This window comes from Dermacentor albipictus, chromosome 1, assembly GCF_038994185.2.
Source record: "Dermacentor albipictus isolate Rhodes 1998 colony chromosome 1, USDA_Dalb.pri_finalv2, whole genome shotgun sequence".
NCBI lineage: Eukaryota > Metazoa > Arthropoda > Arachnida > Ixodida > Ixodidae > Dermacentor > Dermacentor albipictus.
This window is the reverse complement of record NC_091821.1, coordinates 420,420,768-420,444,397: the sequence shown is the minus strand read 5'-3', so window position 1 is coordinate 420,444,397 and position 23,630 is coordinate 420,420,768. Positions and strand designations below refer to the sequence as shown.

At 47.9% G+C, this 23,630-nt stretch overlaps 1 protein-coding gene across 6 annotated transcripts in view; it reads left to right on the top strand.

Moving 5' to 3' along the window:
* LOC135900387 (tripartite motif-containing protein 3-like) overlaps positions 1–23,630 on the top strand; it is a 131,256-nt gene that overhangs the window by 68,956 nt on the left and 38,670 nt on the right. Inside the window, exon 1 of one of the 6 annotated variants that reach the window (XM_065429873.2) lies at positions 5,974–6,556. The exons of 4 other annotated variants lie outside the window; for them this stretch is intronic. In XM_065429873.2, the coding sequence (XP_065285945.1) occupies positions 6,510–6,556 (47 nt within the window). In that variant the 5' untranslated portion in view covers positions 5,974–6,509. Of the gene's footprint in view, positions 1–5,973; positions 6,557–21,388; positions 21,439–23,630 lie in introns of those variants that run through there. One more of the 6 variants, XM_065429874.2, reaches the window with a different exon arrangement.

Here is a 23,630-nt window from a genome sequence, read left to right as displayed (position 1 = left end):
TCTAGACCGCGACAAATAACTTAGTGAAACCACGTGGTTCGACTGCCAGGCAGTCATTTCTCCTTCTCAGGGTTGACCCTTTTCTTGCGCTTCACAACATATCAACCCATTGATCGCACCTTTGGTGCTCTATTACATTGATTACACCTAGAGGTGGTTTACACAACTTAATTCGTGCATTGCCTCAAGAACAGGTCATCGGCTGCTTGCACTCACTGTGAGATGTCGGATGCATTTGTGGAACATGTGCCCATCAAGTTTCCACAATGTGAGTGCCAGATGTCCCTGCCAGCGAGCTTTATCAGCGAGTTTTATATTATGAGCAACCTGTAGCTGTGGAGAAGGCTCTTGGTTCTCTGGCTGTGCCCAGACAAACAAAGACATGCTGTAACGAGCTCTTCATAGCTAGCTGGTACATAGTGACTTTATGCAGGCTCTTCGAAAGACGATCCGTTGTGAATGTGCCCCGTTTCCGACTTTGTGCACGTTTATGCAAACGCACTATTTTTGGTTTGCTTTATTCTAAACTATGTTTTTTTAATGCTAATCGTTCCTTGCCTAGTTTAGGCGCATTGAGTCTATCTATCTAGCATCTTACGCCATCGTCATGCCGTCGTGGTCGTTTCTTTAACATGATATGCAGGGTGTTCCATCTAACTTTATTTAGCCAGAGCTTAAAAATATCCAAACGCCATATAGCTGGACAGAACAAATGTAATGTTGTTTGCCGTCGCTTGTTGATACTCAAACTAGTTTCTTTTCACTTAGGCGAATTAGATAATTAGTCATAATTCGTTAACCAACTTTTCAAATATTACAATTATATGAAAAATGTCAATGACAAAATCGTAGAGTGACATGAAAAACTCTCGATACAGCTTTCTGTTGCTCAATACGTGCTGTATAAAAGTGTTTTTCCGAGCATGAAAGAATCCCGCAAATGCACGCAAGATTGCCGCGCGACTGGCCGCTCGAGGCACTTTGCGTGTATTCGCGGACTGTGCGGGGACGCGCAATAGGTTTAGCGCGTGTATAAAGGACGACGGGCGGGCGTCGAGGCGTCGCCGCCGTCGCCATTTGTAAGCGACGAGGCGACGGACGCGTGGTGTGAGTGATAGTGTGACCTCGTTAGCGGAAGGTTTCTGTTTTTTTTTGTCGTTGTTGTTGTTACCGCTTCCTGACGCTGACTATATACCGGCGCGAGAGGCTAAAGGCCTCGCGCAATAACGACGTTGAAAAGGGCCTTTGCTATAACAACAAAACGCTGCGCGAATGGATTTAGTGAACAACGCGTAAGTGCGGTGCAAAAAAAAAAAGGAAGAAAGGACGCAGTTCTCCAGGGTCTTCACGCTTTTTTTTTTCTTTTTCTCTTTTCCGTTTCTGCTATTGCTCTTTCATTGCACTGGCCTATAAAGCGAGAGGAACGATTTTTATTTCTTGTAAATGCTTGTCGGGTTGTAAAGGCAGAAGGACGAGCGTAACTTAGAGGCAAGGAAATCACAAGCGCCACGGAATTTGCTAATGTCTTTCTCAGGGATGACACGCTCGATTTTGACTCACTCGTGTAGCGCGTGCACTAAAGAGCGCGTAGAACGGGAGAGCGGGGCGCACTTATGTTCACGTTGATATTCCACGTATGTACCGCCAGAGTGGATTACGGGTGGTCTATAGGAGCAAAATTTTGTCGTATGTTTTCGCGTCGTGCACTTACATTTACCTACACATGTAACTACACATTCGAGTTAAGAAGCAGGAACTTTTTTTTCGCGCGTGCACTATATACAGAGAATACGTGACGGTAACTGCTGATTTAGCGTAGGTGTAGGGTCAATTTAACACAAAGCTGAAACCATCGCCAGTAGTTCTGCCTGAATATTGGCATGTATTAATGAGGAAGGCGAAGAGATAATGACCAATTAAGGAAGGAGGAGAATGTTCGCGTTAAACGAAAAGCCTGCGTAATAATTGTTACAGAAGAAGGGAAGACACGCCAAGACATCCCAGAGAGAGAGAGAGTAAATGATAAATGAAAGGCAGGGAGGTTAACCAGGACTGAGCCCGGTTGGCTACCCTATAATGGGGAAAGGAAAATGGGGAGCGATAGATTAAAAAAAGAAGAGAAAGTCCACCAGGGATTTCGATCGATCACTCAGTCCGGATCACAGACGGTGACTCAATCCGGTAGCGTTCATATATCGCAGAAGCGCTTTTGTGGCCTTTTGTAGCTGCGATATGCGAGGCCATGGTCACAAGATCTTGTTCGAGGTGAATGGTTTAGAGCTGTGCAGAGGTTATGTCGTTCATTTTCAAAAGATGGGCAGCAGCACAGTAGATGTTCGATAGTCTCCTCGACACTGCAGTCATTGTACTCGGCGCTATCAGCCATTCCAGTCAAACACGTATATATATATATGCAATGGTGAATGCCACGCCCAAGCGTAAGCGGCACAGCACTGTTTCCTCATTTGGCGGAAGCCCAGGTAACAGCCGCAGTTGCATAGATGAGTCGAGGTAATGCAATCGATGTTGGGTGAATTCAGGTGTGTGCCACTCCTCCAACGTCATACGATGCGCTAGCTTCCTTAAGTGCTGGGCTGCGTCAGTCCGCGGTAAGGGTACAGAAACAAGGGTTGCTCCTTCGTGCGCTTTCCTAGCAGCTTCGTCAGCGAGGTCGTTGCCGGAGGTACCGCAACGACCCGGCAACCACTGAAACACGACGTCGTGTCCTTTCGCGTTCAGATGATGGTGCATTTCTCGCATATCCGACACGAGTTGTTCACAGGACCCGCGACGAAGAGCTGACAGAAGACATTGTAAGGCCGCCTTCCTAAGCTTCTATCGTGCTTACGACAAGGTGTAACATCCTCGGGCCCTTACGCTATGTAAATAAATTAACGAATAAATAAATAAATAAGTACGGCAAGAAAGTTTCACTTAAAGAAATGAAAGCTTGCCACTTGCTAATCTTGTTTCAGTTTTACGGCCCCATTATCTGGCCTGCCCAACGACACTTCTGCTCTCGCTTTCTGGCCCATGCTGCTGTGTTGATAGCTCTTAATGTTACACGCATATGCCACTAACCTTTGAGCCAGAACTTGATGAAGAATGATGAAACTTTAGGGAAAACTATAGGGGAACCAAACAACAACGAAATGCAATATGAGAGCAGCATTCCGGCCAAGTTGGTAATCCATTACTGAAGTATTATTACGCATAAATAGAAAGACATGTACGTGTGTTCTTCTTCTCTTACGTCCGCGTCTTTCTTTGCTGCGCAATAATACTTGAATAATGGGGTGCAATATAACAGCGTCACAGACGCTGAGCGTGGCTGCAAGTTATTTGCTTGTCTGAAACCGTCTTTTTACAAGTTGCAATCGACGCCTGCAAAGCACACATTAATCCTCGCTTAACGAGACACGGTTAAGAGACGGGAGCCGTATGGACACCGGTCAGCGCCGTTACAGCCGTGGAGGACGCTGTTTCGTCTAAGCATCCACTTCTCGTCGGCGGCTACTGCATTTTACAGCACTCGCGCGCATTTTTTTTTCGCCGCCCCCTCGTGCAGGACGTCCTCCTACTTTCGCAAACGGTTTCCTCCCCACGGCTGTTGTCACGGCCTTTAGCGCCTAACGAGCGGTCATCAGCGTCGATGAGGAAAGCCTGGCCCTAAAGAAAGAAAGGAAGCTCTCCCTTTCTCCGAGTGCGCATTTTTCAAGCGAACTCCAGTACGAATCTTGCAGGGTAGATAGAGTCTTGGAACATCACCGTGCGCGAGTCAACGTTTGCATATTTTGTTGTTGTTTTTTTTCTTTCCCATAATTCCTGGCCTCCACATCGCTTGGACACAAAGACAGGCAAGTCTCACTGCGCGCAGGCAGGCAGGAACGCCACCAAAGCCCGCAACACTCTGGCGCTTTGCCCGAGGCAGGAAATTGGAAGCGGCAGTCGTCAAGGGTGAAAAACACAGCACTGACTCACCGGCGGCTACTCACTGCATATTGCGAGTTTGTAATAATCTCGCCGCCGCGTTTCCCCCAATATTTCGAAACAATTCACCGAGGTGGGAAAGGGAATCGCGCGAGGAAAGAAAAAAAAGGAGGGAAAGAAACAAAAGGCGAGAACATTAAAGGAAACGGCGCCTATTGAAGGTCTCGGACAAATCGAGTGCCGGCCTCGAAAGGACTTGAATTGTGTATACACTGACCTCTGGAGCGGGCCTATACGCGGCGCGAGGAGCGCGCGCGGATATTGCACTCTGCGTCCTTCTGCGAAACGATAATGACTGCCAATTTATCGCTACGACGCGCGAGACTTGGACGCACTCGCCGAGTTCAGCCGAATGCTCAGCCAGCTTCGTCTTCACTCACAGCTTACGTGGGTGTCGCGGCCAGCCTCCTGTTTGACGGGAGGACAGAAATGACCTCTGTCGCGTAGAGGCTGTTGTCTCGAAGGTGTCGGTGTGAAACGGACTGCGGTACGTCGTCTTAGCGATCGACAGCATACTTGCGACATCAGTGTTGACCGGAACACGGTGTATAGACATACTACATTTCAAGGCTCGCTAAGGTGGATAGAAACCTCAGTGGTCTTCACCTAATTGATTTCACGGATTTGTAATTCCTAGTCTTTTTTGTGTACTCAGGTAAGTTCTTGTCGGAGCACGTGATACGATGGAACACTTTTGTTGTTTGGCGAGTCGAACGCACCGGAGTGGTTCGCAGAAACAAAGGCTCGGTAAAGTGAGCTCGACACGCCCATCATCGCGTCACCCCGAGCGGCTCTCGCCTTCGCGCCGCCTTTATTTGGGTCGCGCGGAGCCCCTCGCTGGAACGGCACTGGACCATGTCGGAAGCCGGAACAGTCGCCGCCGCCTGCAGCCGCGTCTGGGCTGCGCCGTCAAACACGGCAGCGGCGGCTGCGGAGCCAAGCGCGACGGATCACGCACACAACCAGCCAGGCACGCACCACGGCCGGGCGTCTACGCCCGAGCCTATATGCTATGCGTATGCAGCCAGCGAAGAGAGCCTTGACCGAAAGGCGCAGCAGACGACGACACTCTCCTGACGCGGATGACGAAAAGTCCCAAACGCAAACGGCGTTCGCTTGTCGTCCCGTCTGCACGCGAGTATCTCTCTATGGCTTTGTGCACGTGATGGGGCACGTTTGGCTCTCCAGTCACTTCAGCGGAAACGCGTCGCGCACGAGAAAAAAACGGGAACGGTGGTGCTCTCGTCGGCTGAGCCAGTCACAGGCGTAAATACCGCGTTTCTCGAAAGATGCAAATACATACACACGTTTGGAGAGGTCAGACGACGTCGAAAGTGAAGTTTCGGGGAAGGGAAAAGATAACAAAGCCCGAAAGTGGCTCCTCTCCTATCGCTTTGCCGCACCAGCAGACGGTCGGCGTGACGCAACGGCGAGCGATAGCATCCGCGGATCAGCCTCCTGGGCGGAGGGGGCTGACGTGTGGAAGGGGGCAAGCGCGCCTCCCTCTTCTTCTCCTTCACTTTCGCCGCGGGATATCCATTGCGCCTCGCCTCAGAAGCAGCACCCCGTTCGTTTCAAGGTCTCGCGGACGCCGCGCCTTCACCTGTGGCGGTTCCCCCTCCATTTCTGATCCCCTCGCCTTCCCCGCCACGAGGGATGAGCGTCTTTCTATTTACGTGCGCGAATGTATGTCTCTACACGCTGGTTTCTTTCTTTTTTTCCTTTCTTGTTCTCTTGGTTCCACCTCACTTTCTGGACGCGCCAGACAGACAAAGAAGTTTCTGCTGAGAGAGAGAGATAGAGAGAGAGAGCAGGGGGAGAGATCGAAGGGGGTGGTGGTGGTTGACGGAAGAGAAAGAAGAACCGCAAACTGCCGAGACGAAAGAAGCCAAAACAAAACGGCGAGAGATCAACAACGCGCGGAAAGAAGGAGAATGACGCCTGCGCGAGCGACGTTTGAGGGAAAGGCTTCGTTCGAAATACAACGGGGAGGCCACGCTGCGACGACGGCGGAAACAAGAAGAAAAGAAACATGCGCGCCATAACCCGAGCCGTCCGTCTCTTCGGGAGCTCACTCATCTCCACGCGCGGCTCGCGCTGTGCAAGCTCTCCCTCCTACACGGATAGGTGCCGGCGCGCATCGGGTCATCGCATCAGCGCCTGCAGATCGGTTCGCACCGTTTCCACGCGCCTTGCAAAAGCGTTGCGGTGCAGCTTGGTGCAGGACCGAAGGATTCGGGACTGGTAGCTGGGGAACTGTAGAAGCACATAACGAAAGGACGGGCAATGCCGGTAGTTCGCATCGCCGGCAGGCCGCGAACTCCACTGTGGCGGTGCGCGTGAATGGACGTAGTGACCGCGCCGCCGACGCCGCGCCGGTGTCGTGTTCTTGCGGGATACTAGGGAATTGTGGCCACCTGTGCTGCTTGTGGTTCTACGGGCGCACTTTGGAAAGCAAGGCACCGCTATCGTGTTCCCGCTCGAGGCAGCAGAGCAGCGTGCCCCGGCGTGGCGGCGACATGATGAACGGACACAGCTTGCTTCTGGAGACCCGCCAGGTGTTTCGGTGAGTGGGGCGAGAAACAACTTTCACTTAGCTTGCTTCCTCGTCCGTGGCAGTTGCTCGATCTTCGTGCGTTTTAAGTATGCCGAACGTGCATCGAATTCGCGTGCAAGGACGACGTGTTTTTTTCTTCTCGTCGATTTCTTTGGATAGCTATGTGCAAAACACTATGGTTGGCGCTTGCGTTTTTCGTCTAAGCGATTCGAACCTCGGGTCTAATAAGCCAGACCAAATTTACTGGAACATTAAAAAGGAAAAACAAGAATGTTAGTATTTATGTAGCGCCGAGAAGGGCTTTGTCCGGACAGTGTTCGCGGAACACATTGTGCACCAGCGAACACAAGGCTCGGAGTCTAAAGGAAGCCCTGTTACGCTAGCTGGTCACGTGAACCCCCGTGAAAATGGATGTTTCAGTAGATACGGGCTTCACGCCCTTCTAATCCCCACCTCGTGGCATATTACCTAACGCTATTTGCGATGCATGATTGGTCACATAAAATTGTATATTTGAACATCGTATGTGTCTTTAACACGCGTGCCTGCAGTGTTTCGTTATAGCCCCGCACATACGACAAGCGAGCGAGCACGATTTTCTCCAATTAGACCGAAGACAAGCTTTCCATTTCAATTATGGCAATCATCTTTTTCTTTCTCCGTACGTCGTGGTTCTATAGACTTTGGTGCGTGGAAAATGTTCGTAGTGGACGGTTTGGCGCGACAAGCTATGAGCTGTCAGTAATCTCGATTTCGTGTCTTTGGCTGGTACATATAATTTGTAGCGAAGACACGCTGTCCCGCAGCATCTTCTTTTTCCCTCGATAACACAGACACAATAGAACGAAGTGCTGCTTCAGGTTACCCACTTCGTCACGTGTAGTATGTAACAGAACATGTAATACTCGTGGAACATAGCGCGATATTATGCAAAGTCACGCTGGCGTGCGAGTTGATACACGTGTAGCTCTATATAGAAAAGCGCCTTTTCGTGTCTTTTCACTACACAGAGCTCGCTTGCGGTCACCGAAAGCGGCCTTAATAGAAATGAGTTCGGGGGTTTACGTGCCGTAACTACGGTCTGATTATAAGGCACGCCGCTGTTGGGGTAGTCCGGATTAATTTTGACCAGCTGGGGGTTCTTCAAGTGCACGCAAAGCGTGGTACGCGAGCGTTCTTGCATCCCGCTCCTATGGGAATGCGGTCGGTATCGAAGACGCTACCTCCTGCTCTACAGAGCATCGCCATATATTCACTGAACCACCGTGGTGGGTGGCTAGCCACCTAAGACGGAGAGAATTGATCGTCATTGCGCTCTGCTGGTTCTTTGGGACGCTTAATTTTTCTGGGAGAGGGAGTATACAGGGTTAGGGCGCCTGATTTTCTCATTGCCCTATAGTTTAATACTACAGCTATAGCGTACGATACGATATATTATAGGCTATGTTTTCTATGTATTGTATAAGCAAGCGAGACGAGGTAGCCATCATCACTGATGATGACAGCTAGAGTCTCCTTCACACATGTTTAATTAAATGACAAGTGCGATTTTGTTTTCGGATGTTTTCTCTTTTTTTTAATATTATGAAGAATGCGCACAAAGTTTGTTGATTGGCAGACCGATGTGATGCCTTTAGAGCGCGAACCTCAACTGCGCGCGCTACGCGACGCCATGTCCTAGACGATGAGCTTTCAATTTTCGTGTAAATGAGCAGTTGGTATGCTATTTGCACAATCGATAGCTAAGCGTAATGATCCGGTTCATGTAAATAGGACGCTTAAAGACAAGAGCTTTCCTTAATTTGTAAGCGCGCTTCATTGCGTTGCCCTCTTAATCGTGGAAAAACTCGCTGCTCAAACGAAATGCGAACTTTGCACTGCATAGCGCGCTTATACATGATTTCGTGGCGAAGGATACGTCGATATCTTTCGCCTCGTATAGCTGCACCTGTGCACAAATCTACTCATTTAAATTTTGCCTGTGTCACGTTCAGGTAGGTGAATCGCCTCGAGGTAATGCTAGACTAATTAACAAGTTGGAAAAGGGTCTATTGCAGTGAGCATAATTAAGCTGAATGCGTTAAGAAACTGAAATGATTACTTTGCTGCAAAGATGCAGCGCTGAGGCTGAGGTAATACTGTATCGTGCTACGTTAATATTTACGTTACAGGTGCGCAATTGGTCGAAAACTGGTGTAGAACGAGAACAAAGCGATCTAAAATTTCACTGGTCGTTTTTATTTGTGTGTATGTGCGTGCGTGTGTGCGTGTTATGGAGACACGTGGACAACATGAATTTTAGCAATGAGGAAGGTCCGTTGGGAGTACCACCGGACTAGCACATTTTGTCCTGGTAGTGAATTATTCCAGTGAACGATTTTTCACTGGTATGCCTATACAAATACATACAGATATATATATATAGAAATATATACTGGGCCCGAATACTAAATTTTCATTTGTAAGTGCATTCTTGTCTAGATGAGCAAAGTTTATGAACGAAGGAAATAGTGAGCTGGTTGTACGGTAAACACCATTTTTCTCAACGCCTAATTGGTCTTTCATAACGGGAAACTGGTTAGCGTTAAATGAACGAATGCAGATTCGCGGGGCGAATTTACACGGCGCATAATATATTCAGTGTATGTTTGTGTGTTTAAAGGGGCTCTTAGAGAATTTGAGTGTTAAGATGTACGCGCTAGTAATTTACGCTTCCGCACCAGCAAAGCGGCCACTGTTATTGTGGTAGGCGGATTAATAGGCCAGAAAAAACGCAATAAGGAGAGACGCTAATTTGAAGCTACATAATGTTCCCTCACCAACTTCCTGTGAGATATATTTTGGCAGTGTCTACTCAGGTTTAGTTGATCGCTTATCCGTGAAGACATTGCATTCTAAAAAAAAAATAATCAAACCAGCAACTTGTGTCGCTGTGCCAAAACTGCCCATAAAAGAATGTATGTTGCAATGAGTCACGTCACTGGCGTATTGGCGGTGAGGTTGTAATGCAGAAATAAAAGAAGGAAAAAAAAGGGGGTTGGGGTGTAGGCTTCGTCTTCATTTTATCCGCTAGTAATCAACCTCTTTCTCTTTCTTCAAATGACTAACAAGAGCTTTGATTGGAGCCAGAATGATTAAATGTTGCTCCTTAATTTACCTTTAATATATAGCTCCTTGCACATGCTTCGTCCTTCTGTGTAAGCGTCTTCGTTCTTTCAACGCTGCTATGTTTGCCAAACCGCATCCCAAAGCGCTATAGCGACCGAGAAATATATAAATGTATATGATCATATCATAAGAAGCCAACAAACACACCAAGGACAACATAGGGGATATTACTTGTACTTAATAATTGAATTAAATAAATGATAAATTATTGGCAATGAAAGCGGACGAAAAAAACATCTTGCCGCAGCTGAGGAACGATCCCGCGTCTTCGCATTACGTGTGCAATGCGAAGACGTGGGATTGTTCCTCACCTACAATGGGGGAAGGTGAAAGGAAGAAAAAAAATATCAAGAATACCCTGCAGGAGACTTGAACTGTGTGCTTCTTCACGCTGTTCCACAAAAACAAGCGTTCAGTCAGTCCGGTTGGAGCGACTGAGAAAACCGTGGTCGATGACATCACATTTGTTCCCTGGCGAAATCACCCACGTTGACCACGTTCGTGTACCGAAAGAAACACAGTATGATGGGCAATCTTGCCCTTCGGCGCTCAGCTTGGTGCGCCAGCAAGTTCGAAAGCCAACAATGCCGAAGAGAGATGGGGCCAAACACGTATTTGTATTAGGGTGCGGTGTCTCCTTCTTAGGTTGGAGCCCTTAGTTCAGGTGCTCATTAGCTCACGCCATTCCGCGTTCCCGCTGGATCAGCCGTCTCCATGGAAGTGGCAGAGGCACAAACTCAGACTGAAACAAAGAATTGCATGGATCACATCAATGTCGAAGAACTTGTGACAAGGTTTGCGAAGGTGAAAACGAGAGAGCTTGAAAGAATGACTCGATGACGTGGCTTCTGAAAAGTGAGGGGATAAGAAAAGAAAAGGAAAGAAAAGAAAGAAAGAAAGAAAGAAAGAAAGAAAGAAAGAAAGAAAGAAAGAAAGAAAGAAAGAAAGAAAGAAAGAAAGAAGGAAGGAAAGAAAGAGAAAGCACAATCGAGTGTGAGAAAAGAGAAAGTGTGCCAACTGTCAAGGCTGCAAGTAGCGACGCCGTGACAGGCGGCGTTCGATCCTTGACACCACGTTGACGAAGGAACAAAAGCTCCATCCGCATGCGTAATGCGACTGTAATCCGAGCCTCACCGCCACGCAGAATTTCGCTGTGAGGTGTCAAAATTGCAGGTCACTTTGATGCAGATTGGGCTTCTGGATAATGTAAGATAATGAGAAGGACATCCCTATGCACGGGCGAGAAACCGCGATTAATCGGGCGGCTCTGCTTGAATCGATCGAAACGCAAGGACATCTGCGGGACGACGTTAGCTCGCTCGTACGCAGCCTGTCAGACAATTATGAGCTTCCTCGCCTGCACGCCTTGAAACTTGTTTCGCTGCATGCGAACATGTTCTGTTTTCAGGAAGCCGAAGCAACCGCGCTCGTTTGAGATTGACTGTGTCATGTGAAACGTGCAATCAGAATTCTTGATGACGTGTCCTCGACAGATTGCGTATGGTTACCTGCAATCTCCATCTCGACGCGTTGCTGCATTGTATCCATCTCCTAGGAAATGGGCGCGCGTTTGCCAATTACAGTTTCTCTGGTTTGGAGAGAAAGAGAGAGAGAGGGAGAAGCCAGGAAGGTTAACCAGGGGTAGTTCTGGTTTACTGCCCCGCGCGGGGGTAAGGGGTAAGGAATAGAAAGAGAAAGTAACACGAACGACGTTAGGCCCGGCCTACAAAATCAAGCGGCAGCAGTCTGTACTCCAAATCTGCCATAATAATGGAATAATAATAATAATAATAATAATAATAATAATAATAATAATAATAATAATAATAATAATAATAATAATAATAATAATAATAATAATAATAATAATAAAAACAGACCTATTTTGTTACAGTTGCGACGGTACCGCCACCTATAGCTAGATCTCGTGGCGGCGCATAGGATTCCGCGCTGCTTCTTTTGCGCAAGGTAAAAGTATGCTTTTTTTAGAGTTTATATTTTCTACTAAAATCGGTGTTTATCGGAAGTTTCTGTTACAGCGCAACAAAATTAGAACATTTTCAGCCTCTTTTAGCATCATTCGCATTTAGTTCGTTCATGCCCCAAAAGCAGTCTCGATTTCAAAATAAATAAGAAAAAAGAAAGCAAAATTCAAGGCCATTCCGCCCTGCGAAAGTGGATGATCAGCGGAGCTGTAAACATCGTGGTACGAAAACTTGTGGTAAATACTTTGTTGCATCACTCATTGTCACTTAGTATCGACGGTCATAACGACTTTGTGGTTGCTATGATATATACTGATCGGCATACTCGCAACTGCAAACACAGTCTTTGATAATGTCAAATCGATGTACGTACGTCGCTCGGCGGTCGGTTGCGCCGGACCGGTGTGGCATCGGAAGTGATATGTCTCCAGCACGAAACGCGTAATCCACTCCCTTAAAAGAGATGTTTTTTGCCGCAGTTGAACACTCACAAAAGGAAGACACATAAAGACAACATGGGCGCCCGTGTTTTCTTTATGTGTCTTCCTTTTGTGAGTGTTCCATCGCGGCAAAAAACATGTCTTTTAGCAAGCACCAACTAGGACAACAAGCAGTTCTGTTGCAAGCCACTTCCCTTCTCGGTCCCGACACATCCACATTGAAATCACCGACAACGACCGCAGGGGTAGTGTCATCGAAACTAACCCACGCAAAGTGAGTAGCCATGAGCCTTACGGGACTATGAGTCATTGCATTTTTTGCTTTCATACGGAGGTATGAGCCGTTGATGATGGTAATTTTCGACGTGCTGGTCTGTACGTTGTATAAGTGACTGGAAAGAATGTAAGCACTGCTCGCTTCACTTTGCTGAATAATTGTAACCTCTGCCTTACGGGTCTATGAACCATTTCATGTTTAGCTTGCTTACGCGGTATGAGCCATTGATAATGATAGTTTTTGTGTGCGGACACGAAGATTGTGTGGTACCTTAGCTATATATAGCTCCGCTATAATGTAGCCACAGGAACATTCTTTTTTTTTGCATTACTACTTACAATTAGCACTTACAACAGAAGAAGGATTTATCGCTGTTACAATTTGCTGTGGTGCACCTTTACACATCTTGGAATCGGTCATTACGGTGCATTCTCTCGGATTTCCAGAACGAAGCATCGAGAATGCCCTTTCAACGTTCTCATTAGATGCAGAGAGAGCCAGTTGGTTCAATAGTGAGGTTTATAGGATAAGGGTGTAGAGCTTAGGGTGCGCCAACAAGCAAGCGACCGCTTTGTGTTCGCGGTCTGCCCCGCCGGGAAGGGGCTTTATAGAATAGGGTTCTCGGCTTACGTTTGCGTCACGCGATTGCAACGCCCTTCCTGCATGCGGAAAGAAAGAAAACATAATGCCAGAAAAAAAAAAGAAATCCAATCCGCAATATGTTGCAGGACGAAAGTATACGTGAGTCTTTATTATATATATTCGATGAGGGAGCATTGACTCGTTTTTGAGATGTTCGCTGATGATTTCACTTTAGGGGGGGTCCGAAAACCGAAACCCCTAGGTACCGCCTGCGTTTGGAGCATGCGCTGTGGCGAGACGCGAATTGTTAGGCGAAACGCTAATCGCTATTCTAAATCATCCTAATGCCTCTGTATACGTGAAAGGACGGGCCATCATCGGGCGTCCATCCTCCAGAAAACTAGGGGGGCTCGGCGATTTCTTCAATATTCACGCCTGAGATTAACATATTGCCATCACGGGGGTGTCGCGCCCCAGTGGCAAAATGGCAAAAAAGAAAAAAAAGCAACTTCTGATACGCGTCGAACGCTGCTGGCAGTTCCGCCTTCGTGTGGGACTTCACGATCTGAGACCGGCGCCAGAATGGCCTACCGGTGTTTGCCTATATAGTGCAAGTCGTGAGGAATGTTTCACTGTACGGCTCGGCTCCGGTTATCTTGAGTAACTGCGTAGTACACTCCCAGAAGCTTTTAATGGCCTCACAACACCTTTCCTTGTCTTATAATGCATGAAGTATGGGCAGTCAATATCCGCGCAAATGTCGCTGATGCGTCATTTCGTCGACTTCGCGGCACCTACAGACGGAAAGCAAGGAAAGTTATAGTTGGAAAAGGAAAAGTTGTTGAACAATTAGGCCTTGCTTTGGCAATCGGCTAGCCTCGTGGTCAACTAGCTAAAATAGTAAAGGGACAGCCCCTGGAAAAGTATTGGTCCCGCATTCGATTCCCGTACCAGCAAGAATTGTTTTTTCAACTACGAAGCTTTTTGCTTCTGAAAACCGTACGGGTTTTCTTTGTAGCTTCGAGCTTCAACAGGGTGGATAATGGTTTTTTTCTATTTCATAAATCTTTCTTGAGGAGAACTGATTTGTCACACACAGCAAGGACACGATGCAAGTGATTGAAAAGGGTAGTCAGCTTATAGTCCCAAATTAGCCAGAGCAGATCGTTCGGATTTTTTCTTCTTCTTTAGGCACCTCAGCTTGATGCGTAGGTTGGGAAAACAGCACCGCGAAAGCTCAACTGGTAAGGGCATCGCACGCGTAATGCGAAAACTTGGGTTTGTATCCCACCTACGGCCAGTTGTGTTTTTCGTCCCCTGCCGTTTTCATTTACTTATATTTTCTATGTTTCATTTAAAATAAACGAATCCCCCTATGCTTTGGCTGTCCTTGTCTGTTGACTTTGTGTGATTGTGACTTATGCAAAACGGTTCCTTCGGCTCCCTTTCTTCTCGTTCATTATAGGAAAGTTGTTGCGTCATGAAAAAAGAGCATTCTTTGTAGTTTTGGTTGAATAGTACTCTTTCTTTCTTTCTTTCTTTCTTTCTTTCTTTCTTTCTTTCTTTCTTTCTTTCTTTCTTTCTTTCTTTCTTTCTTTTTCGCGATGTTGTAGAAGTAACGACAAGTTCGCGCTTAGCTATGTTTCCAGTTCCTATATGTGAATTTGAATTTTTGTTTTCTGGCTCCTAAGAAAGCGCGGGATATTCTTTTAACTGTATTATCTCCTTCTCCATCTCTTCTATCTTTCTTTTTTTTCGTAACTTTGCTTTATCGCTCCGCCATTCTTCCTGTCCATCTCCCCCTTACCATTCCCCCATTGCAGGGTAGCAAACCGGAATCTCTTCCGGTTAACTTCCTTGCCTTTCCCGCCCCGTTTCTCATCTCATCTCTCTCTCTCTCTCTCTCTCTTATATGCTTTTTTATAGCAGTTCACCGCAATGCGTTTTGATAATTTTCATGTAGCCACTGTTCCATACATATATATATACGCGCTCTGTGCCACTGACATAAAATATTTATTGAAAGGTAAAATTGTCATCCACCCGAGTTTTCCCGTTCATGAATCTTTCACCACTTGCCAGAATTCCGCAGAATGATTTACCATAAAATGAAATAAATTTAATGCAATTTCAATTTTATAATTTCAAACATTACTTTAAGCGTAACATGAGCCGCGAGAAAAAAATATACAAGAAAAACCGACTCGTCCGATATGTAGCGCTGCACATCTCTGCGCAGGCGACTTCGCAAACGATGTAGCCGATAGACATTTCAACGTGTGCTGCCTTGAAAAGATGCGGGTTTAGCTAAGCACAAACGCAGCCTAACGTCAGCCGAGCTTTGATTGGCTGATTGGTGGATTCTAGCGTTCCCAACCAATTATGTGGCTATTAGAAGACGCCGTAGTATATGAAATGCTCCGGAGAAATTTTGATCGCGAAGGGTCTTGCACTCTAAATGAGAAGGAGCCGGAAGTAAAAAGTATAATACATCATCGCACAGAATTCCTACCAACAAACTGCCATGAATTTCGCAACGTGAAGCAAAGGTTACAACTGCTCTTTCGCGAGCGCGCATGCTTTAAAAAAACTCCGCTGGGAGCCCTATACACTGCAGGTGAGGCGGAGCTGCGGATGTCGTAAGTCTGGCTCCGGCAGTTGAGGGACAAATGGTTTTCGAAAGGCCGCCCGAATTCATTCTACGCCCGTTCTCGCCTTGCCGGGCAGCAAGCCGTGACCACCCATTTCGCGGTGTATCCTTACGCGTGTCACTCACACGGTCAGTTACGGCGGCGAAGGCGTTTCGTCATCGTCTTCCCTTTAGCAGAAGGCAAATGAAGTCGACCTCCAGTGTGGTGGGTCTGCCTTCTTCCACGCCGGAGGCGAAAGCGACGATCAAGGGACGCTCACTCCACGAAGGCGAGAGTCTAATGACTGTCCAGTTAAGGGCGAAACGTGACACTATAGTCATAACGCAGAATCGAAGAGGGCGGATAAAGAAAGGACAAACGGAGCAAATAAAGAAAACCACGGGGGGAGGTTGCCGGACGACATCCGCCGGCCATTTCCTTCCGCTTGACAGCTGCCAATGATTCTCTCTCTCTCTCTCCTCCCGAAGTCGGTGGCGACAGAAGGTCAAGCAGCGGGCTCGCGGAAGCGCCGCCGGAGGGCAAGTCATCTCGCTTATTGTCACGCTTACACGGGGTAAGGGGTGGGGGGGGGGATCGCAGGCACACAAATGGCGAGGGAGCCCGGCACAAGGTTACGCTCGCGGTGCTGCAGCCGAGGGCGCCGCGGCACCCAGTGGGTACGCATGATCTTCGGCGTTGCCACTTCGCACGCGGCGAGTGGTGGCGCGTGATCCGAGGGCACACCGAGAGAGAGAGAGAGAGAGAGAGAGTACGTACGTCTGTCCGGGCTCCTGCGGCTCTAGGCCGGTTAACGCCGGTTCTTTTTTAATCGTTTTGTTTTGTTTTTCCGGTTCACCGGAAAAGGCGGCGTAGGGGTAATGGTGATGACGGTTAATTAAGTGTAGCATTTCCTGCTTCCTTCGACAGTGGTCGTGACCGGTCACTTGACGTTCGACGCCCGCCGCTGTGGCTTGGTGGCAATGATAGCCTTCTGACGCTGGGCATGAGCTCGCGGGTTCGTATCCTGGTCGCGGCGGCCGCATTTATATAGCGGAAAAATAATAATAATGAAAAAAAAAATTCGATCGTCTGTCTGGATTAGGTTTACACTAGGAACCTCAAGCTATTGAAATTGACCCAGAGCCCCCTATACGGCGTCCGTCATAAGGTCGCTGCATATACGGTTTCGGTATGTTAAACCATGCGAACAAAGTGAATGAACCTTGACGTTTGCGGCGACATCACCGCGCACCACAGTTGGCAATATCCGCACATTAAATAGCTGTACGAGCGATCAAACCATTTAAATTTTAAGGCAGTACATTGTGACAATTGTGCCAGGTTGTGACAATTAAGTGCTGTGGCAGGGTTCCCACAGCTAAATTTGTTTCGAACTGGTCTGCTTAACGGAAAAGTTCTGAATAGTGATCTATAGGCGTATTGATGAAGGTTTCGACTGAGGGCGCATTTCCCTTGCGGATAAACGCCGTGGGTGTTAATGTGATGGCGAGTGAGTGAATGAGTGAAAACTTTATTGAGCTCTATAGTAATTGTGTTCTTCTGCGGCTGGAGCGGTAAAACCACTCGGGAGATCAGCTGCACATTCGTGCAAAGGGGCAGGGTGCGCATTTTATCCTCCATTTCATCTCTGTCTCTTTTAGTGGTTAAAGACAGCGGAAAAAGCTGCCCGTGCAAGCATATACGTTAGCCGTCGATATGTAGCGGCTTTCCTTCGTTGTAGAACACCTTGCTTTGCTATACTGTCTAACGCCCATCTGCGACTCTGCAGGTATACTTACCTCTGTAGGTCTGTATGCCTATCTGTATACCTGTAGTCTCTAGGTATACATACCCTACCCGACCAGAAGACTTGGTCGCTTTTCGAAATAACGTCGTTTTCTTTTTTAAAAATGCGATTAGCATTAATTCATAGGATGCTTCACGTACTTTCCGGTATCTATGCATGTATACCTGGATTTAACCACCTTTATGTTACCCCAAGTTGGGTCAGTGGGTATGTGCCACTGGGCGTGCGCCCCCTCTTCTATGAACCTCTTAGACGGCAAGATGGGTCACTGGGTGCCTGCCACTGGGTACGTGCTGCTCTTCAATGAATGGAAGCGCGAGAGCGGAACCTGGCTGCAGTATGTATACACCACGCCTCATACGTGACGCGTTTCGGCAGTGACAACAGGCTGTGTTGCTGCATAGCTTCAATGCTAATCGCATTAACGTCGACAGTCATCTTGAGATGGTTTCTGCCACATTCTTTTTTGCCATTCTCGATGCTGCGGCTCCCGGGAGCCCGAGAGGCGTTAAAGTGCATCAGCTCTGCGTTTTAAAAAAGAAGTGTCGCAAGCAGTGACGAGTGCCAGCTGTCTCCGCGTCGCGAGAACCTTGCGCGCGCCCATCGCGGCCTCGCGTCGCACGCGCGAAACCACGCTTCCCGCTTCGCCACTCTGCGTCCGCGTCGCACAATTGTTGCTCGATCGCGCGCACGTCCATCGCCGCTTGCATGCTGCTTCGGGTACCCTATGCACGCGCGCGAGTGGTGAAAAAAAGAAAAAGAGGACCTTGAAACGCGCCGAGCGAAGACGACTCTTAGCGTCGCGCCGATTGTCCCCGACTAGCAGGCGTACACACTCCTCCATCTCGGTGGTGCGACAACGAAATGACACGCACCGGCGGCAACAACGCCTTTTTCCCCGCCTTTCTCGTTGTTTTTTTATTCGTACCCGCTTCAGGCAGGCAGGACGCGCGCACGCATTCATTTGTACGTGAGCCTCTGGGCGGGCGTTGCGACAAGCCTTCCGAGCGCTGAATAATCCTTCCGCGCCTCTAGCGGAGAGGCGTCGCGCCTTTCCGAAAAGGCCCGTGATTAGAAACAAGGCGCGTACTCGCGTACCTCGTCCGTATGCGCGTGAGGCGCTGTGTACGCGTACACCGCGGTTTGCGCGCAGGCTGTGCCCGGCAAGGGGGGGAGCCTGGCTGTGCTTGCCTCTCCGTCGCGGTATAGCGGTCAGGGCTATGTCAACGCCGAGTTGCGCGCCGCACGCTGAAGGAGCCCTATTGCGAAAAAAAAAAAAAAAAGAAAGGGCCCTTCTCTTTCGAGTAGCTAGCACGCGCTCGCTCGTCTTCGCTTCTTTTTATTTCCTTTTTTTTTTCTCTCGAGTCTTCACCCCTCGAGGCCTGCCTCGCCTGCAGCAGCACCTTTGGTTGGGCTCTGCTGATGAGCACCGCCGGAGGAACATTGGCACGGAGCGAGAGAATGACAGAGTGACTCTAGCGGAGCCAAATGATGCACGGCACCGCGCAGTCAAGACTGCGCGAGTACGCGCATCCCAGAGGCCAGTGAGTCAGCCTCTTCTCGCTGCTAGCGCTCTTCGCGCTTTCTTTTTTGTCTCCGAAGCCTTGATTGACGCCACTGTTTGGTTCCTCGTCATCTCTGCCTTGGCCGAGTGGCGCTTCGCCGCTTGCCTCTCAAGTGCGTCGGCGTATGCTATATGAGTGTGGGCGGCCAGGTCCTGAGGGCCGCAGATATTTATTGAATGGCGGGTATTTATCGGATAAGGGCTCGTGTCTGGAGCCATCTAACCGCTTGCATAACGCTCCCTGTCCCGGATAGCCTTTAAGATTTGTCATCTATACGTTTGCGTTGGTCCCGTGATGAGCTCGAAGTCCGCTGTCAAAGGTTCGCTCGTATTGTATGCCGTGCTGTTCCTTGTTCCTGATGTTCTTGTGCGTCGGTGGCTTACCGCCATTGAAAGAGAGAGAGAGAGAGAGAGAGAGAGAGAGAGAGAGAGAGAGAGAGGAAAGTCCAGCATTGGTTTCAGAGTACTGGGTTGTTCCATGGGACATAAGTGAACTCCCTGTGCTCGTGAGTTGCCGAAGGCGATGACGAGATTTTGTGTTCGAGGCTTTGCAAAGCGGAGTGCGGGTTAAAGATGCCACTTGGAGGCCCAGAGGCAGCCTGATAATGACGAAACTGGTCTCAGAATATTTACAGGAGAGTTTACATTTAACTTATAAATAAATAAATAAATAAATAAATAAATAAATAAATAAATAAATAAATAAATAAATAAATAAAAAATAAATAAATAAAAAATAAATAAATAAATAAATAAATAAATAAATAAATAAATAAATGCGTGCGGTGTAAATGGGAGAATACTGCAATAAGCGTTTTGATCCTTGGCCTTTCTTGCTGCTTCAAATTGTTATTTAAAAACTTTGTTAGTATGTGATGGTGATTTAGGCGCTCTTAAAGGACGGCGCGATGTACTTGTTCGGTCGAAGCCTGTGGGATAGCCGATCTTTTATGGTACGCTGCCTCAAAATAGCAGGAGTGGATATGCGTACATTTTCATTAAGCGTGCACGTATAATGTGCGCGACTCCGTCCTCGACGTATATAAGGGCAATCGTAACGAGCTCAGGAATATGTTTATTTGCGTTGTTCGGAAGTGTAGCATTCAAGGGGTCTTGTTTATAACTTACCAATGTCATAATCTGCTGGTTGTGCTTTAGTACAGCGTGGATGGATATACACATCGTGAGTGCGCTTTCAGCAAAGGTGAAATTTCCAGTTTTGTTCTTTTATGCAGGCCATATCGCGTTTCTTTCTTTCGTCGTAAAAATTAGAGGATAAGTGCTCAGGTCAGTAATGGATAGCGTTTTTTTCTCAAATATAGACCTACAAGCACGTTTGGAACATTTATCTCTCCTTGGGACAATAGTCTCAGCATCTACTGTCGCGAGCAGATGAAACACTGGGGCCCAAGTCGAAATGCGACAACACAATGAATATTTTTGGTTCAGAAAGTAAATAATAATAATAAATAAAGAAGAAAATGATGGCTCGTTGATTTCAACTTTGCCCTGCCACGTAACGTTTTCCGTGAGTGAAAACAAATGAATCGTAACATCATTAAACATAAACCATGCCAAGCGCTCCCTCTCTCTCTTTCTCTATGCACGTGTTGCATTAGTTCACAATGCCTCACCCGCATACAAAACACGAGTGCGTAGCCCCCTGCGGGTATGCGCATCCACATTCAAAAATAAACCCTCCCAAAGAAGAAAAGGTCCGCGATTCTCTCGGGCAGCGTTGCAGATATTCCGCCATGCTTGCGCAGTTGAGCGAAACTCGCGGTCGCGTTCATTTTTGGACCGCTGCCGCGCTTCTGCGTTTTTCGTTTTCTCTCTCTGTCCCGATGGCGCACGCACGTCAGAAGGGCGCGCGGCTTCCTCGTGAGAGCGTCGTCGCGCGCGTGCGTGACTGCCGCGCACGCGGTCACGCGAATTCCCGGCTCTTTTTTCACGCGCTCGCGTGCGCGCTGCAAAGGCCTGACCCTCGGCGGCGGCCAGCCGTTGTCACGGAAGCCCGAACGGCTCCTCCCCCACATTTCGCCCGTTTTCGTCGCGTTTGCTCTCGATTTCACCTTGGCTTGACCGCGTGTTTCTTTTTTCCGCTTCGAGGCTGTCTCGCCCCGCCCACACGCAGAGAGAAACCTTTATTGCATGCGCACGAGGTCCGAACGAGAGCTTTACGCGTGTAAGCTTCTTCGTCGGTGTTTCGCCGATCGCGTTTTTTTTATTTTTCTTTTTCGAACTTGGCCCACACTTCTTCCTGTTTGAAGATTCCTGAAATGGTCCTATTCTCGGCGCCTTATACGGACGTGAGCCGTTTCGTCTCGGCGAGGTGCGGCTCTCTGCCTTCGTGGTTTCTGAAGCTGCGCGGAGCAGAGCGTGCGCTCTCTCCGGGTACCACACATGCACGCGGTGTCACCCAACGTCTGCGAGAATTGGTGAGCGTTGAAGTGGCATACTGGTGTGCTTCTTTTCCCCAGCACAGTACGTTTTAAGAAACTGTTTGCCGATCCCTCGCATGTGGTGCACAATTACCCTGTCGTATGTAACGCGAGCTGTAGCGCTGACGGAACATTGTTGCGTGTGATAATCAAGGCAGCTGCTGTGACAGCACGTTTCCGGACATTATTGTAATGTTTCTATTAAGGTGTGTCGCCTTACGACAGAATTTAAACGTAACGAGCAGCTGCGACGCGTTTACAAATTAGGCGCATATTGTACGTGACGCCTTGTAGAAAGCTAGGCACACATGCTTGACTGTAAAATATACCTACACGCCGTCTCCGATCCACATACGGCGATCTCACACGCCCGCATAAACGTCTCCTCCAAGTTCTATGGCGTCTTACTGTGGTTTCAGTTTGCGCACAAATGCTGTCCTGCTTGAACTGGGCATTTTGTGGAGTTGGTACATTAGGCCTATCCGCGCGAGCGATGGGCGAAGCCTCAGCACGATTCCTCTGGCAACTGCAGTGACAGTCTGCCCAGCTTATGACAATCATTGCCGTGTCCTGATGCGCCGGCTGCTGCAGTCTGCTTTATCTCGCTTTCTTTGATCGTGCTTAATTTGCTGTGCTTGATATATAAGTGCTTCTGTCGGTCATGTGTGTGGGCCTTCGGGAAGTAGTCTGTGTGCAGGAGCATGCGTATGTATGTACGCGTGCTGTATATTCAATCGTTAAGAAAGCTTTAACCACTTTCCTTTTTTCCCTGCCCCGTCTCCGCTTGTTTCTCTTGGAGATTGTTCTTAAGAAATGAAGCCACTGAACCGCAATATGCTCCGCTTATTGTCCCCTTTCCCTCCCCCTCCCTTAATTTTGGGGAAAGGATATGACAAATGACAGCAAAACAAAGAGCATTTGCTGACAGCTGTACATATACGAAACGCAGATTGCTTGTTTTTCGGCATTAATTTCATTGACGTTATGGCTTCTTCCGTAGTTACAACGCGCTGAACGATTTAAATTTGTTTACTTTGCACTGAAGTTACGACGTGGTGTTTGTCCATGCAGTGAAGTGCTTGAAGCGGGCTGCTTTCCTCGCGCTATTGAACGATTAGGTCTATGAAATTCCTTGCTTCACTAGGATTCGGGTGAATGAAGCTAATGATTGTAGAAATTACACTTCACTTGCAGAATAGCGAAAAAGGACGGATTCATAGTTACAGATGCAATAAAACGAAAGACAGACTATACTGAAATGCGTGAGAGAAAAAGAAAACCGATAACTAAGCACTCTTCAGAGGCCAGTGGCCGGAAGCAATAATAGTCTTGGACGGCTGCGCGAACATACGGGCGACTGTGCCCGAGACATCCTCCAGAAGCCGCCTATTCCCCAACCCCAAAGCTCTGTTAATTTCAGTGGCTGGTAAGAATCGAAGCTCCACGAGTAAGGGCACAGGGAATAATAAGAGTGAGGTCAATTTTGCGAAATGGAATTTCAAAGCTCCTTTTTTCTCAATATATAAGGAAAGTCAGCATTGTGGTTCTTGCAGCGATTTGTCTCTCTTTGTAATTTTTGCTTGTCAGTTAGCCCACGTGGTTTAACAATTTTCCTTCATTCTGGTTCACTTGACGTTTGTGTATAATGCTGTCTTGTGTTTTATGTACGTGTCAGAAACGCGGTCGGATTATGAGGCACGCTGTATTGGGCCACACCGTATTAGTTTAGACCACATGGGGTTGGCCATTCAAAGAACGGTCCAAGAGCGTTATTTTGTATTCCATTCCCGCCACAATGGGACCGGTGTCGGACCTGCGACCTTGTGTTCACCAGCACGACCCCGTAGCCACTAAGGTACAGCGGTGGGTCAACACATGCCAGATGTCTCAAACAATGGGCCAAAAGGACAAAGAAGGAGAAAACACACACACACACGCATACGCACACACGCACACACACAAAAAGAAAAAACGGCGCCGCACGTCTAGTGGTGCGGCCCTTGAGGAGATATGTGAACTGGGTGGAGCCGGATGACGCAGATGAGTTTGATTCTACTCACATTTATGACTATAAGGCCTCGAATCAAATGCAAGCATTCGAAAAAATAAACGACCTTCGGATAGCATATGCAATACCGAATATTCTCATATTTCTAAATAAAGTAAAGTGTAAGAAACTTTCGAAATAG